Source organism: Mastigoproctus giganteus, chromosome 3 (assembly GCF_048544385.1).
Source record: "Mastigoproctus giganteus isolate SK-2022 chromosome 3, ASM4854438v1, whole genome shotgun sequence".
Classification (NCBI taxonomy): Eukaryota; Metazoa; Arthropoda; class Arachnida; order Uropygi; family Thelyphonidae; genus Mastigoproctus; species Mastigoproctus giganteus.
The window spans coordinates 160,384,834-160,402,074 of NC_143577.1; the positions used below are offsets into that span (position 1 = coordinate 160,384,834).

The 17,241-nt window shown below is 39.6% G+C and overlaps 1 protein-coding gene across 1 annotated transcript in view; it reads left to right on the forward strand.

Annotated features, from left to right (window-relative positions):
- The first annotated feature begins 540 nt into the window (after positions 1 to 540).
- The window catches only part of LOC150088367 (methionine synthase-like), a 668,558-nt gene continuing 651,857 nt past the window's right edge, over positions 541 to 17,241 (forward strand). Inside the window, 1 exon segment of the mRNA XM_090370745.1 lies at positions 541 to 618. Within this exon segment, the coding sequence (XP_090226871.1) occupies positions 600 to 618 (19 nt within the window). The 5' untranslated portion in view covers positions 541 to 599.

The following is a 17,241-nucleotide window of genomic DNA, read 5'->3' on the forward strand; positions in this document are numbered from 1 at the left end:
AGAAGAGGGAGTGGGCGGAGTTTCCACTGGTCAATTGCAGCGGTATCGCGACAGTGTGGAGGGTACCAGTAACTACATTTTAGCTGAAAATTCTAACACATGGCTTCGGTGTCCATAAAAATTCAAATGAAATTGTTATATTCATGTTTATATATGTATTACCTCCAAGGGTATGGATATGAATATGCACTTTGTAAGAATAATTTTAATAAACAGCAAAAAGTAAATGCATACTATTTTGTAAATACTGTATGTCCATTGGGTACTCAAATTATATTGTATTTTGAATTTCCCGCGATCAGTGCAATCCAAAAAAGTTTGCATTTTTTTAAGCCGCAGTCAGGGGTGGACTTCGGCCCGGGGAAGACTAGGCAACTGCCTAGGGCCCGTAAAACGGTTTTATTATACATTTTTTCATTATTTTATTTTAAATAAATTTATAATGTTCCGCTTGTTTTTCGCCGATCAATCAAACATCTTTGCACGCCGCGCTATCTGGTGAATCATCGTGTCACACTACTCTGTGCATCGTGTATACACGATGATTCACCAGATAGCGCTAGTCGCACATTGATTAGGTAGATTTAGTTACTTAATCAATGCCACTGTTGTACGTTGGTATGAACTATTTGATTTAAGTTGGCAACTTCAATAATAGAGTTCAAATGTATTTTTATGTTTAGTAATAGATCTTTTTTAACCCATTCAACTGTGAACCCCATACAATTTCTGAAAGGTGGCAACTCTAGGTGGGGCCCGAAATGAGAATCTTGCTTAGGGCCCGATTTTTCTGTAGTCCTCCACTGGCTGCAGTTTTTAGGAAACTCAGTGTTTTTCTTTTGGTTTTGTTCCGAACGATTTTATTTTTAGTAGTCGATTCAATTTCTAGTTCTGTAGCCCTTTATATACCAATGTGTTATATAATAACAATACATCATTATAAGAGGTAACTGGGTAGTTTGAAAATTCAAGGAAGAACTAGAAACAGCTATTAGAGGGGATGGACAGGTGATATGAGTTTTTTTTTTTTGGCTGATTCTGTATAAGTTCAGGGGTTCACATCTGGTGAGTATGGGCTTGGCAGACCCAGGGTCCTGAGCTGGATATCATCATTCTTCTCTTTCTTGGTGATTTCCTTCTATTTCTGACTCTGTCTCTCTCTCTCATGAGTAACTCAGAAATTTTTTTTTTTATTTTGGCTGGTGCAGCAAAAGCCTTAGGCTTCCTTGCACCATAGGGCTAATAATAATAATTTCACTTTCTTACATCATTTGCTATTTGCTAGTAATAGCAAATTACTATTAGCAAATAGTAATAGCAAATTACTAATACTTTGGAATGGTAGAAGAGCTGTGATTCCATTGTTTGTCTGCTCCTTTGTCTCTGACTAAAAGTGAAGGCCCTATGTTTCATGTACGGTTACAAACTTTGCAGGATCTGCTTGAAAACAGTGCAAATATTCAATTGACTTGACAATTCTTGTGCATTTTTTATCTGCTGTCAACAACTTTAGGACCCATTGTGCTGATGCCTTTTTCATAATGAGAACTTCTGTTATTATGTGGTACACAAGTTCAGATGAGATGCCCAAGATGCTAGCAAGGTACTGAAATGTCACTCTTCGATCATTCACTACCAGATCATGCATGTTGTCAACAACTTCTGGAGTGATGTACGTAGCACGTGTTCTACAGTGTGGGTAATCTTCCAGACTCTTCCTCACTTGGTTAAATTCTGCTACACATTTCTAAACCATAGAATGGGATTGGGCATGAATTGCCTTTGGCATCAGTCTCTTTCCCCCCCCCCCAAATATAGGATAGTTGCACAGTGCTTGTTTTGTCCATCTTTTCTCATTCACACAACACTGTTAACTTCAGGACATGTAATTAAAAAAAGACATTACTGAAACTGAAATATTAACCCACTATTAAAGTTGGTGGGTTAATATTTAATGTGCTATACATTAACACCAGAAATTTTTAACACTTTACCACTACCCTTTCATACTCAGGTCACAAAGTTTTCGGCACCTTTGTAGCCAGGTGGGCAGGAGCAGCAGTCCTTAGCACACGCTTCTTGATTAGACCAGGGTTCGAGCCTGTGCCCACCAAATACGGAGGATGTGGAAAGATCAGGGAATGACCACCGCATATCCCTGGAGCAATATGGCCTTAATTGCTAATGCTCCTAAAAACCAAAATAAACAACAACACAAAGTTTTCAAATGTCCCTTGTAAAATGAGGCTTCCAGACCTGTATGCAGTACTTAATATAGATGCATCGCCTTACACAATGAGATAATCACCTCCTTATCCATGCTAACAAAATTCCTGCATATCATTGCTAAAAAACCACAAAAGCCACCCTGCCAGCCTATCTGCACCAACCAGACAACTTCACATCTAACTGCACAATTACCCCAAGTCTTTTTCATATTCCACTACCCTGCATATAGTACCATATTGTTGGTATATTAATATGCAGTACCTTGCATTTGTCAATGTTAAATTTTGATTGCTATTTCTCAAATGATCTGCTTAATTTTTCTAGATTTTGTTTGCAGTACCATACCATGATTACTGTCATTAATCAACTTGTCAATCTTTGTATCATCTACAAACTTAGACTTTAAGCCTGATATGCCTTCATCAATTTTGTTAATTAAATTAAGTCCCTAGGGGGCTTCTGCTAAATAACGTTAGTACTAAAAGAGCAATGTTCATTGATAACCACTCTCAGTCTTCTCCTACTCAACCAAACCTTTATTCATAGCAGTAACTTGTCCTTAATGTCACACTGCTCCAATCTGTACAGCAGTTTTTTAACTGCTGTACAGATTGGAGCAACAGAATCAAAAGCTTTCTCAAAATCTAAGTACAGTACATGATATCAACAATATTTTTTGCTTCCAGTTCCTTTGTTATAGGAACTGGATACATCACAGTATCCAGTTAGATTGGCCAGGCAAGATCACCCCTTAACAAATCTATAAAAGCAGACTTTTTGCACTCTTGCCAAGATGGTGCTTTATAACTTCTATAACCAGTGACTATCTTTTGACTTTCTTTGTGAATTGAAGATACAGTCACATATCACCAGTCCACAGATGATATGTGATTATCACCTGCGGACTGGTAAAATTCATCACTTCCCTGAATCAAGAATTTCTCTCATAATTATGGCTATGGGCTTGCTTACCCCCTTTGTTGGCTCTGTTAATATATTTCTATATATCTCATTCACCCCAAGGTGTCTTTTTACATTCAGCTTCAACTATTTCTCTTTTATTTTCATCTCAGTTATCAGAAAATTATTTAGCAACCTAGCCTTCATTTAGCTTTCTGGCATCCCCTCCCTAAAGAATTCTCTTGGGTGATTGTAGATGCAAAATACCTATGCAGTTTGTGAGAAATATCAAGTATCAAAGGGTGACTCGTGCCACCCTTTGATCCCCCTTTCTAAACTGTGTCTACACTCATACATCATCAGTCCACAGAAGCCCCTGATTCCAAAGATGCTTGTATAATTATGGCTAAGGATTTGCTTACTTCCTCTGCTGCCTTCTTTAATATAACTGGATAGATCTTATCCACCCCAGATGCTTTTGTTACATATAGCTTCAACAATTTCTCTTCCACTTTCCTTTCATTATCACAAAATCATTCAGCTCCCTGTTAGAATTTGACACCCATCCGGCATCCCCATTCCTAAAACATTCCATACTGTGAATGTAGATGCAGAATACCTATTCAGATTGTCAGCAACCTGAGCAGGATCATAAACAGTTAAACCATTCATATCTAGTGGACCAATGTTTACCTAGGTAAAATGGTCTTTGCCTTTCTTTGCAAGAGACTTGTTGTAATTTGCCTTAGCTTGCCTTAACCCCCTTTATGGCTTGATTGCAGACTGGTTTATATCTGCTATCACCTGATATTTATATGCATGCATTGCATTTTCTTCTCTGCCATGAGTCTCATTGGTTCAGCTGTCATCCTTTTAGGTCTAAGCCTTGAACAGTATTTTTTAGTTGATATAAAAAGCCTAGTAGCTTCTATGATTACCTCCCTGAATGTTTCCCATTTAGAATTTACTTTTGGTAACGTCATCAGATAGGCCTCACTGTATAGAATTTAAAAATGTCCCAAAACCACTATAGTCACCTTTACAAAAGCAAAAGATGTTCCCTTTATCTTTGATGGTAAGCCCCTCATCAGTACACTGCGATCACTGTCATGCAGTGGATTTTTATCCACAAATTCTTAATGTATGAAAAACCACTGCTGATAATCAGATCGAGTATTGCTTTCACTTCTTTCTTGTCTAACATGCTCTTATAGAAAACAGTCATCCAATAAATCCATAAATGTGTTGCTTGTCTTCTTCGCTATTTAAACGAAAATAACTCACTACAGCATAGCTGAGTAAGAATTTTTCAATTCTCGGAATAATTGCCTTGAAAGCTAATTGTCGTGCAGCAATTACTTCCTCCTCCAAACATATTTCATTCCAAATGGCTGAAAATGAAATCTAGCAGAAGTAAACTGTTTTATTATGAGATCCTCTGGCATGCTGGCAGGCATGAATTGCAAAAGCTGACCCATGCAGATAGTAATGAAATTTACTGGTGGAAACAAGAGATAAATACAAATGTATTCTTTCTGTTGCGAACAACAACAGTCACATATGCTAGCAATTAAACAATATGCACTTAGTGCTCCCACTTAACAATCCTACGGGGATGTAGAACATTTTGAATTATAAAAATTAACCCCCAAATCATACCAAAATGAAGCCTACATAGCAAACATGGAAAACATGCCAAAATAAAATTGCTTATGATAAAAAAAACATTAATTTAGGTTACCACGTATATTAAAAATTCAGTTAAAAAAAGATAAATTTTATTTTTGGCTATAATGCAAGTGTTAAAAGATATCACTGACATCCACATTATATCAAGGGTGCATTGAATGTATTAATATGTATATTAATACATTCAATGACCTAATGTTCACTTTAAAAAAAATAATGATATCTGAAAGGGAAAAACTTAGAACCACTCATACTGAGCTTCTAGTATCTTTTATTATATATTCCAACACTTATCTACACTTAATATTTTGGATTTCATATATACTGTATTTATTTTTATTTTGTAATTAAACTATTTTGATTTTTATATTCTGTTTAGTTGTTGATTTGATTATAATGGTTTTAAATTTTGTTATTTACTGATATTTTTTAGATAAAGCAAATTTAAACATAAGATTTTTAGTTATTTATTTTGCATGTGTTCTAATTTCTTGTGTCAAGGACTGGAAATCCAGAAAGCCTTTAGGGCCAAGATTTCTGGATAAGGGTCCAGCAGTGCCATAACTGGTATGGGCAAACTGGGTGGCTGTCCGGGAATGTAGGGTCCCGAATTACGATGATATTTTAATCTTGTTGCCCTAGTGACAACCCAGTTATGAGGTATAAGTCCACAATGTGAGAGATGCCTGATGGTGTGTAACAGTATAAACTAAGGCGATTATTTTGCAAGAAGCATGGACTACGCACAAGATTCTTTGAACGGATCAGTGGCACAAAAAATGGTGCAAAGGCATTGACCTGTTCAATAGTGAATCTTAAGCATAGTCCCATACTTCATGAAAAATAATCGCCTCAATATAATACTGTACTTTCGTTGTACAAAAAAAAAATTCAAGCTTGTTTATAGTACAGTAAATGTATTTATTTTGTAATCAGATATTAAAAGAAATTAATTTTTGGCTATTTTTATTATTTAAACGTAGTTTTAATGCAACAAAAACCAATAATATATTGCAGATACGCATTTAAAATGGTTCGCTTTCATAGAAACGCTATTCCATTTATGTTTATCACTGACACTTTTCCTAAATGGGAAGCCTTCAGGGACTTAATATTGGAGGCTACTAAGCTTTTCATACGAACTAAGAAATACTGTTCAAGGTTCAGGCCTAAATGGATGTCAGATGAATTAATGTGGCAGAGAAGAAAAAATGCACGAGTTGCATATAAATTATCAGGCGACACAGAGGCCTATGGCAGATATAATCTAGACTGTAATCAAGTCACAAAGGAGGTTAGGCAGGCAAAGGCAGATTACGAGAAATCTTTGGATGCTAAGAAAAACAGCAAAGAGTTCTTTATTTATGTAAACTCTAGAAGGAAGGGGTTGAATCAGATTGGTCCACTTAACATAGATGGTTTGACTATTGATGATCCTGCTGAGGTGGCTGATAGACTGAATGAGTGTTTTGCATCTACATTCACACATGGGAACTTATTCAAGGAGAGGAATGCCGGAGGTTTAGCAAACTCTGACAGGGAGCTGGATGATTTTGTGGTAACTGAGAGCAAGATGGATGAGAAGTTGTTGAAGTTAGGCATGGAAAAGGTGCCTGGGGTGAATGGAATCTATCTGGCTATATTGAGGGAGGCAGTGAGGAAGGATATAAGGCCCTTGGCTATCATTAAATTCAGAGGAGGTCCCCATGGACTGGAGATGGGCAAATGCATCCCCAATTCACAAAGGGGGTTCAAAGGGTGACACCTAATTTTAGACCTGTTAGTTTAAATAGTGTTCCGGGGGAAAATTATGGAGTCATTGGTTAAAGAGGTGTTATAGGATCACCTAGACAAGACTACAGTAATAGTTCAGACACAGCATGGGTTTGATAAGGGGAAGTCTTGTCTGCCCAATTTTGTTGGATACTATGAAGTGGTCACAGTGGGGCTGGATGCAAAAAATAATTTTGATATCACATACTTGAATTTCAATTTTTTTTTATGTTTCAGACAAACTGGGATATTGCTCCTCAGTATGTGACTATATTTCCTGAATGCTATCCATCCAACATTTATTCTTCTCTTGACTTCTATCCATTTATCATTATTACAGCTAATACTTAGCTGCAAATTACTGCCCCTTCAAACATTATATTATTATATCCCTTTCTGTGGCATACTTGTTCATCATTACTTTTGTTAGCCATATTCATCTTTAGTCCAAAATCCTTACTAACTCTGCATAACTGATTAAGATTTTCCTGTAATTCTTTGGGATCGTGGCTTATGACCACGATGTCATCTGTAAATGGTTTAGGTACTCTAAATTCACATTGACTCCTTTCTGTGACCAGTCTAATCTTCTGAAAGCTTCCTCAAGGGCAGCAGTAAACAGCTTCGGAGATATTGTGTCTCCTTGTCGAACTCCTTTCTCAATTTTAAATTTATTACTGTCTTTGTCTAGTCCAATAAAGGAGGTAGCATTCTCATATATTTTCTTCAAAATCATAATATATGGGGTATCTATGCCTTGTCTTTCCAGTGCCCGAAACATTGCCTTATGCTGTATGGAGTCAAATGCCTTTTCATAATCCACAAATGCCAGGCATAATGGTGTTTTATATTCATTTGCCTTCTCCATTAGCTGTGACATTACGTGAAGGTGATCCATAGTTGAGAATCCTGTCCTAAAGCCAGCTTGCTCTTTCGGTTGATTCTTATCAAGTATTCTTTCTAATTTGTTAGTAATGACCCTTGTGAACAACTTGTAGATGTGGGATAACAAGCTAATTGGTCTATAATTTCCAATTTCTGATTTATCTCCTTTCTTATGCAGCAAAACTATGATTGCGTTATTCCACTCCTTAGGTGCCACACCTTTTCTAATGTATTTTGTGAAAAGTCTTGCCAGTTTTTGTGTCATGTCTCTTCCTCCCAATTTTAACAACTCTACAGTAACTTCATCTTCCCCTGGAGCTTTCTGATTCTTCATTTTCTTCAACGCATGTTCTACCTCATCAGGAAGGATATCAAGTATTGTACTGTTATTTGGTTTTTAGGAGCATTAGCAACTAAGGCCATATTGCTTCGGGGATATGCGGTGGTCATTCCATGACCTTTCCGCATCCTCCGTATTTGGTGGTGACAGGCTCAAACCCCGGTCTAATCAAGAAACTTGTGCTACTTCTTCCCACCTGGCTACAGAGGCGCCTGGATATCAGGTATGTTGTGTGTTACTAATTTGCGATCCATCTTCCCCACTGCTGGCATCATTCGCTCGCTCCTTATGTAACTCTTTATAGTGGTCTTCTGCTATTTGAATTATGCCTTCTCTACTATTCATAAGTACACCATCGCTATTCTTCAGTTTCAGTATCATTTGTATTTCTGTATTACTGCTCATGACTGCTGATTTAAATCCTTTGTTTTCCCTTAATGCTTGTTCTACTTTTCTTGTGTTAAATTTTCTTATGTCCTCTCTCTGAGTCTCTTTCTACTGGCTTTGCATAACTCAGTATACTCAATTTTCTCCCTGTCAGTGTTTTTCTTGCTCTTCATTTGTCGTCTTAAGTTCATCATGACAAGTGTTTCTTGACTGATTTTTTCTGCTTTGGATTTCTTTTTACCTATAGGTTTCTTGGGTTCTATCACTTTTAGAAAGTTGTAATATTCCTCGTTGATATCTTGGTCCTGAACAGTCTGCAGAAGCTCGAACTTGTTCTTAAGTTCTAGTACATACTGCTTTTTCTCCTCTTCTGTTATCTCAAAGACCTTTGTATTATTTACTTGAGTCAGTTTTTTCCTTTCTTTTCTTACATCTATATCAAGTGTGCATCTTACCATTATGTGATCACTTCCAACATTTACCTTGTTCAGGAGAGTAACAACATTCACGATATATCTGAATTCACAATATATTTGATGAATTTGAGGTATTGCTCAAAACATCAAAGGCAGATATTGTGGGGATTTCAGAGACGTGGTGTCACACAGATATAAGGAATGCAGAACTGGAATTTGGGGAGTACAATGTCTATAGAAAGGATAGACAGCGTAGGAAGGGAACAGGAGTTAAGCTATTAGTTAAGAAATACATAAAATCCAAGGAAGTGAAGCCAGTCGACATTGCTGGTCGGTGCAGTGTCGAGTCAGTTTGTGTGACATAAGCATTGGGAGATCAAAATTGAGAGTAGGAGTGTGCTAATGGCCTAATGACTCTGATGAGTATAATAAGAAACTGTACGGGGAAATAGTGGGCCAGTAAATCAGAGAGTCTTATAATGGGGGATTTTAATTTCCCAGATATTGACTGGAATTTGGGGGCTGGTCACTCACACACTAGCAAGGCTTTTGTGGATTTATTGGATGATTGTTTTCTACATCAGCATGTTCGGGAGGCAACTAGAGGGAGTAATACTCTTGATTTGATTATCAGTAGTGATTCTTTGCATTAAGAATCTGCAGGTAAATGAACCACTAGGTGGCAGTGATCACAGTGTGTTGAAGTGGGATTTACTCAAAGAGGTAACTACCATTAGGGGTAAAGGGAAGGGTTATTGCTTTCGTAAAGGCGACTACGATGGACTGAGACAGTATTTAAATTCTATACAGTGGGACCAACTGATGATGTTACCAATAGCAAATTCAAAATGGGAAGCATTCAAAGAACTTATCTTGGAAGCTACTAGGCTTTACATACCAACTAAGAAATATTGTTCAAGGTTTAGGCCTAAGTGGATGTCAGATGAACTAATGAGACATATGGCAGAGAAGAAAAATGCATGGGATACATACAAATTAACACATGACACAGAAGCCTATGATAGATACAAGTTGATCTGTAACCAAGTTACAAAGGAGGTTAGGCAGGCGAAGGCAGATTACGAGAAATCTTTGGCAAGGGATGCAAAGAAAAACAGCAAAGAGTTCTTTACTTATGTAAACTCTAGAAGGAAGGGGATGAATCAGATTGGTCCACTTGATATCGATGAGTCAACTGTTGATGATCCTGCTCAGGTAGCTAACAAACTGAATGAATATTTTGCATCGACATTCACACATGAGGAGTTATTCAGTGAGGGGAATGCCAGAGGTGTATTCAACTCTGGCAGTAAGCTAGAGAATCTTGTAATAACTGAGAGTAAAGTGGAGGAGAAATTGTTGAAGATAAATACAAGAAAGGCACCTGGGGTGGATGGGATCTATCCAGTTATATTAAAGGAGGCAGCAAAGGAAGTAAGCAAACCCTTAGCCATAATTATGAGAGCTTCCTTGGACTCAGGGGAAGTACTCATGGACTGGAGATTTGCAAATGTGACCCCAATTCACAAAGGAGGATCAAAGTGCGACACAAGTAATTATAGACCTGTTAGTTTAACTTCTGTTCCTGGAAAATTAATGGAGGCACTGGTTAAAGAAGCACTGCAGGATCATCTAGACAAGACTTCAGTTATAGCTCAGACACAGCATGGTTTTGTTAAGGGGAAGTCTTGCCTGACCAATTTGATTGGATACTATGATGCAGTCACAAAAGAACTGGATGCAGGGAATAACTTTGATATTATATACGTGGATCTTAGAAAGGCTTTTGATACTGTTGCACATGGAAGACTGCTGCACAAATTGGAGCAGTGTGGCATTGGAGGCAAATTGCTGCTATGGATAAAGGGGTGGTTGAGGGGGAGAAGACAGAGAGTGGTAATCAATGGACACTGCTCATCGTGGACTAATGTTATTAGTGGAGTCCCTCAGAGTTCAGTATTGGTCCATTATTGTTTTCTGTATTTATAAATGATATTGATGATGGTATATCAAGCTTAATGTCCAAGTTTGCAGACGATACGAAGGTTGGCAGGGTTGTCAAGGACACTACTGACACTATGCTACTGCAACAGGATCTGGAAAGGTTGAGCAGATGGGCTGAGAAGTGGCAAATGAAGTTTAACATTGACAAATGTAAAGTACTACATATGGGAAACAGCAAACCCAGAGCAACGTATCAACTCTGTGGTACTACACTGACAGTGGTAGAGAATGAAAGGGACCTGGGGGTGGTTGTGCAGGCAGATATGAAGTTTTCTGAGCAGTGCAGACGGGCTGCAAGAGTAGCTCATTGTGTATTGTCGATGATATATAGGAATTTTTCTAGCAGGGATAAGGAGGTGATTATTCCCTTGTATAAGGCAATGGTCAGACGACACCTAGAGTACTGTATACAGGTCTGGAGGCCTCATTTCAAGAAGGATGTAGAGATGCTGGAACGAGTACAGAGAAGGGCAACAAGATTAGTGAATGGAACAAAGGGTTGCTCTTACGAAGAAAGGCTTAAGTTTTGCAAATTACAGTGTCTGGAGACTAGGCACTGGTGAGGTGATCTGATAGAGGTGTATAAAGCCTTGAATGGTTTGAGCATGCTCAGTGCTGATGGGATTCTTCCTCTTTCTCAGAATAATCACCTGAGAGGGCATAAATTCAAATTGAGAAAAGACAGATGTAGGATAGACGTGAGGAAATTTGCCTTTAGCCAGCGGGTGGTTGGTTGGTGGAATAGACTTCCATCCCTTGTCGTGGAAGTTGATAGCCTAAATAAGTTTAAGGCTCAGCTGGACAGGTATTTTGAACGAACAGAGGTGTGAAGTGGAAGTGGTTATTTTTTATTTATTTATTTTTTTTTTGGCTGATGCTGCATAAGCTTGCTTTCTTGCATCAAATGCCTCTACTAATGCTAATGCTATCTTCTGTTAGTGAGGATGAAATCAATTTCATTAGTTGTTAATCCATTTGGGCTCTTCCATGTCCACTGTCTGTTCACCCCTTTTCTTGAAAAAAATGTTCATTACTGACATTCCTATAGGTTCTGCAAATTCCACAAGTCTTTCATTTCTTTCACCAATTCCAAAATTTCCTATAGTTCTACCATCACCCTCAGTGAGCGATCAGAGAGAAAACTGGATAACCAATTACAAAAAACAGTTGGCAAACCATAAGATGGAAGTTTGTTTAGAAGACCTTTATGCCAAATGCGATTGAAAGCCTTTGAGATGTCAAGAGCAACTGCTTGTGTTTCGCCAATCTTTTCCATTGAATTTGTCCATAAATCAGTAACATAAGCCAGAATATCATAGTGGATCGACACTGGCTGAATCCATACTGGTGATCGTTGAACAGATGGAAGGTTTCTAGGTAGTTTAAGAGTTGGCAGTTAATTAATTTCTCCATTACTTTAGAAAGAGTAGAAGTAATTGCAATGGGACGATAATTGGATCGGAGGGATTTGTCATTCTTTTTAGGAACTGGCTGGATATGAGGAAATTTCCAAGCAGAAGGAAAAACACTTTTGGAATAAGAAGTGAAAAAACGGCAAAGAACAGTAGTAAGTTAGCACAGTTTTTGAGAACCAGTGGAGAAATACCATCAGGACCTGGAGCTTTCTTAGCATCAAGGTTCATCAAAATCCTTCTGACATCTTTTTGATGGAAGACCTTAGGAGGCATTGGATGGAGCGTACTGGGAATGGTGTTATACCAAGATCATTAATACGTGAGTTGGAATGAAAAATGGGATGCTAGCAGGTCAGTTTATCCTTGGCCGAAGTGACAACAGAACCATCTGGTTTTGACAGAAGTTTCAGCAGAGATGGGCAAAAGTTATGGCCAATAGCTTTGGCAAGAGACCAGAATGCTCGGCTACCATTAGGGCAAGAAGCAAGTTTTCTACTCTTAGCCTGTTCAAAATCTTGTTTGGACTGATTAAAACTGCTTTACAATTGTTGTAAGCTTTGGTGTAGGCAGAAAATGAAATGAAAAATTGGAAACAAGCCAATTACGATATGCAATGTTCTTCTCTTGAACAGCCTTAGCACATTTATTGGAAAACCAAGGTTTTGATAAAGGACGAGATTTTAAAGTGGAGTGTGGAATAAAGGATTCCATTCCTGCAAGAATAATTTCGCTGATGCGATCTGAGCACATGTTGACATCAAAAGTTTCGAAACAGTAATCTGACCAAGGAAAAGAAGAAAAGAAATCTTGCAGGTCATCCCATTTTGCATTCTTATAATTCCAAACAATACGAGGTTGGGAATAGCCACGAGATAAAGGCTCCATTTTAGATGAGACAATTTCCAAGTTGTGATCTGAGGTGCCTAAAGGACCACTCACTTCGACTATGTACTTAGAAGGGTTTGTGAGAAAAAGATCAAGCGTGTTGGCTGTATGGTTAGGATTGTCCGGTATTCTTGTACGTAAATGAACAATCTGTGCAAGGTCATTAGTAATTGCAAAAGCCTCAGCATCTTGATCAGCTGGGTCGGTGTGACTAGAAAACGGAAGAAAGCTGGAGTTGTGAACATTAAAATCACCAAGGAAAATTACCTCACTGTTAGGAAAGTTGGACTGGAGAAAGTCAAGTTGCAAAGAGAGGAAATCAAAGAGCTTCAAGTGATTAGTGGAGTTGGGAGAATGGTAGAGACAGCAGATGAATTTGACATAATGAGGTAGAGAGATTTTAAGCCAAGAGAAGACCAAATTACCAAGTCTCTGACAGGAAATATCGGAACAGGCATGTGCACAAGTACCACCTCTGAGGCAAAAAATAACCATACAGTGAATAACTTGGGCAACTGAGATGAGCAGTAGTTGAATCAACTGATAACTGAGATTCTGTCAGAAAAAGTACATGGGGTTTGGCAGACTGCAAGTGGAAATGGAAGTCGTTAAGATTAGAATTGATACCACGTATATTTGTGAAATGAACTAGGAATTTTTTGGGTGGGTTAGATCTTTTTGCAGATAAGCTTGCTCTATTAGTTTGACAATTCATGGTGTATTCAATAGTAAGAAAAACTGGAGGGGGACATGCTGTATGAAGTAATGAAATTTTTGGATATGGTGTACACATGGTAAGAATGTATCCAGATCCCTGACATATCGTGGCCTCAACAATGCCCTCCTAATACACACTACTCAGACTCCCTCCAGTCACTATCTGGCAGAGTAGTGGTAGCAAGATTATACACTAACTGATCCGGAAGCCTCGTAAAGGGTTACCATTAGGTTTGTTCCAGTGTACTAACTAGCGGCCGGCCTGCGAATGCCATTTTAGAGCTGTACCTTCAAAATGTAAGGAAGATTGGATCTTGCTATGATGTTCATCATAACCTCAAAAGTCATCAGTCATACTGCATGATGGAAGAGATGGGGAAGGGTTGATCGGAAATTAGCTCTGGAGACTAAACGTGGGTTCCACCACTTCAAGCCTCCAATAATCCAAGTGGTGGTATTGCACCGGTTGATGAGAGTGATCTGCCACAGAGTATTTTAGATTACGTAGGGTTTTTACCCCTCCATCCGGCTGTTTTTGATTCGGAAAATGAGTTCGCGATCTGAAAACAGTAGCAAGTTGGGGGAAAAACACCCTAGGCATATCAACTTAGGAAGACAGTGAGTGGGGAGTGGTCAGAGTCACAACTTGTCAATCACTGCCTTCCTACTCTTTTGCTAGCCACCATATTGGACGGATTACCTTAATCTGGAGTTTTACTGAAAGTTAGATTACAATAGCCAAAAAAAAAAGAGGAGGCAGGTAAAATTTATTTCTATGCAACTGACAATAGGTTAATATTATGTTAATTAATATCAAGTTTATCATTAACAGATATTTATTTAAAGTATACTCAGTAAAATAAAATAAAATAAAATAAAATATTTCCAGAAGCTTTCGGAACTCGTGTCCCTTTCTCAACTGACAGAATTTTTGAATACATTACAAGCAAAGTGTGGCACGTTACTCATTCGTCATTGTTGTAGCACGGACGTGTGCTGCCTTGCGCCAGTGATCATCCATCAATAAAACGGTTGTCTCCAGGATTGGATGTATACGCATGCCTTTCTGGCGATTTAATGCCTTAGGGTTGTTCATTATGTTTAGTGACTCTAGCCATAGGCGGTGGCGAAAGTGTCGCGCGTGGTCCACTATCTCAAAGTCGCGCTTGGGGTCAAGATCGTGGTTGGTAGCCCAAAAATGTTCTGCAAGCGCGGACTGGTCAGTTTCGGCAAGCCGGATTGCTCTGTCGTGTTCCGTGAGGCGATCCTGGAGACGTCTCGATGTCTCACCTACGTAGCAACTGTTACAGGCCCTACAGGTGATACGGTACACTACATTGCTGCGTAAGACAGGTGTGACAGGGGTCTTCACACTGGAGACAAGTGAACGTAGGTTCCTACCTGGAAATATTTTATTTTATTTTATTTTACTGGGTATACTTTAAATAAATATCTGTTAAACTATGGACCCCAGTACTCCAGGCCCATTTGTCACTATTCGATCACTTTATGGCCATAATACCTACAACGATTGTGCACAGTTGCAAAAGTGCTTCCTCTCAATAGCTCGCTACAGGCAACATTTACGCTTCGCCCACAGATGCAAAAGCAATCGAATTATACCTAAAGGGTTCCGATACAAAGCCCCGTTCCACAACTCTCATATGGATCGTGCTGCTTTAACTTCAGCCTGCGCACGTTAAATTTATGGATATCCCATCTCCACCGTGAAATCAGGAACGCTGACTACAACAAGTCCAGACTGTTACAACATATACAAGGTAAGGTCTCGCCTATTGTATTTACAAACCTTATACATACCATCTGCCATCGGGCTAGTCAGACCTCGGATACCTACCGTTTACGCCAACAGCGCAAGTTCATAAACTTGAGCATAGAAACCAACTCCTTAAAGACGAACACTCGTTCAGACGACACGACTTCTTTCGTCTTGAATCTAAGTAACAAACAACTGTCCAACGAGCAGCTGAGTGTTTTATCAAACGGTATGAAATTCGCCGTTATACCATCGAAACCTCCCATCACACAGCTCGCTATGGGCATAGAAGCCAGTATTACCAACCTTCCCGAAGAAACTGCCAACGAGATCCGATTCAAGACTGCCGCAGTCCTCCGCAACACTCGAAAAACGTGCTCAAACCTCAACCACCGCCAACGTGCCGCCCTGTCATCTATAAGAAAAGACAACTCCATCGTTGTACTTCCTGCGGATAAAGGGCGCCGGACTGTTGTGCTGGACCGATCAGCCTACCGAGAGAAAGCCTTGGCCCTATTACTCGATCCTAACGTATATGAACCTCTACCTGATCCTCCCGTTAAAGTCTTGAAACGTCTGGAAGCAAATGTTAATAAACTTGTCCACGCATGGCTTAAAGATAAGAAGATCCCGACCGCGACTCACCATCTTCTGCGTGCTACTGGCTGCCAACTACCACAATTCTACGGATTACCAAAGATCCATAAACCGGGTATTCCTCTCAGACCTATAGTGTCTTGCTGCAGTGCCCCAACGTATGAACTGTCCAAACACATCGCGAGCCTCCTCTCGCCTCTTATAGGTAATACATCTCACACCGTTAAAAACAGCAGTGAATTCATTAACACCATTAAGGACATTTCAATCCCTGATAACTCTGTCATGGCATCATTTGACGTGGTTTCTTTATTCACCTCGATTCCCGTCCAACAGGCCGTGCACTGCGCCAGAAGGCTCCTTGAGAGCGACTTAAGCCTCCAATCCAGGACGTCACTATCCACTGATGACATCTGTACCGCCCTCAACCTATGCCTCTCTAGCAGCATCTTCACCTTTGAAGACTCACTCTACAAACAAGTACATGGCACTGCTATGGGTGCCCCTGTCAGTTCCGTAGTAGCTAACATCGCCATGGAAGATCTGGAGAAGCAGATACACCAGAACCCACCTACACCTATTACAACGTGGTGTAGATATGTCGACGATATTTTTACCATAATACCACGTGGTTCTGAAACGGTACTACTAGAATACCTCAACTCTCTATCCAATTTCATCAAGTTTACCGTAGAATCAGAGGTGGACGGTTCGCTCCCGTTTCTGGACGTGCTAGTGCATCGCGTAGGCCCACATCTAGAGACCTCAGTATACCGCAAACCCATGTGGTGCGGTCAATTCACCAACTACGGGTCCGGCCACGCTCCAAGCCATCTCAATAGCACTGCCCGCACCCTGTTCTCCAGGGCCTGGAGCCATTCCAGCACCGACACAATTAGACGTAACGAGATCTCCCGTGTGAAGGCGGACTTAACCAGATGCGGTTATCCATCCCATGTACTAAACAGATGCTTGTTACAGGCACAAGAACTTACTTCCAACCCAAGACCTCCGAAGCAAGTCGGCATATCATCCGCCTACATTCCGTACTATCCAGGAGTGTCAGGACGTATCTCGAAGATCCTGAGAAGTTACAACATAAAATGTGTACAATTACCAGGTAGGAACCTACGTTCACTTGTCTCCAGTGTGAAGACCCCTGTCACACCTGTCTTACGCAGCAATGTAGTGTACCGTATCACCTGTAGGGCCTGTAACAGTTGCTAC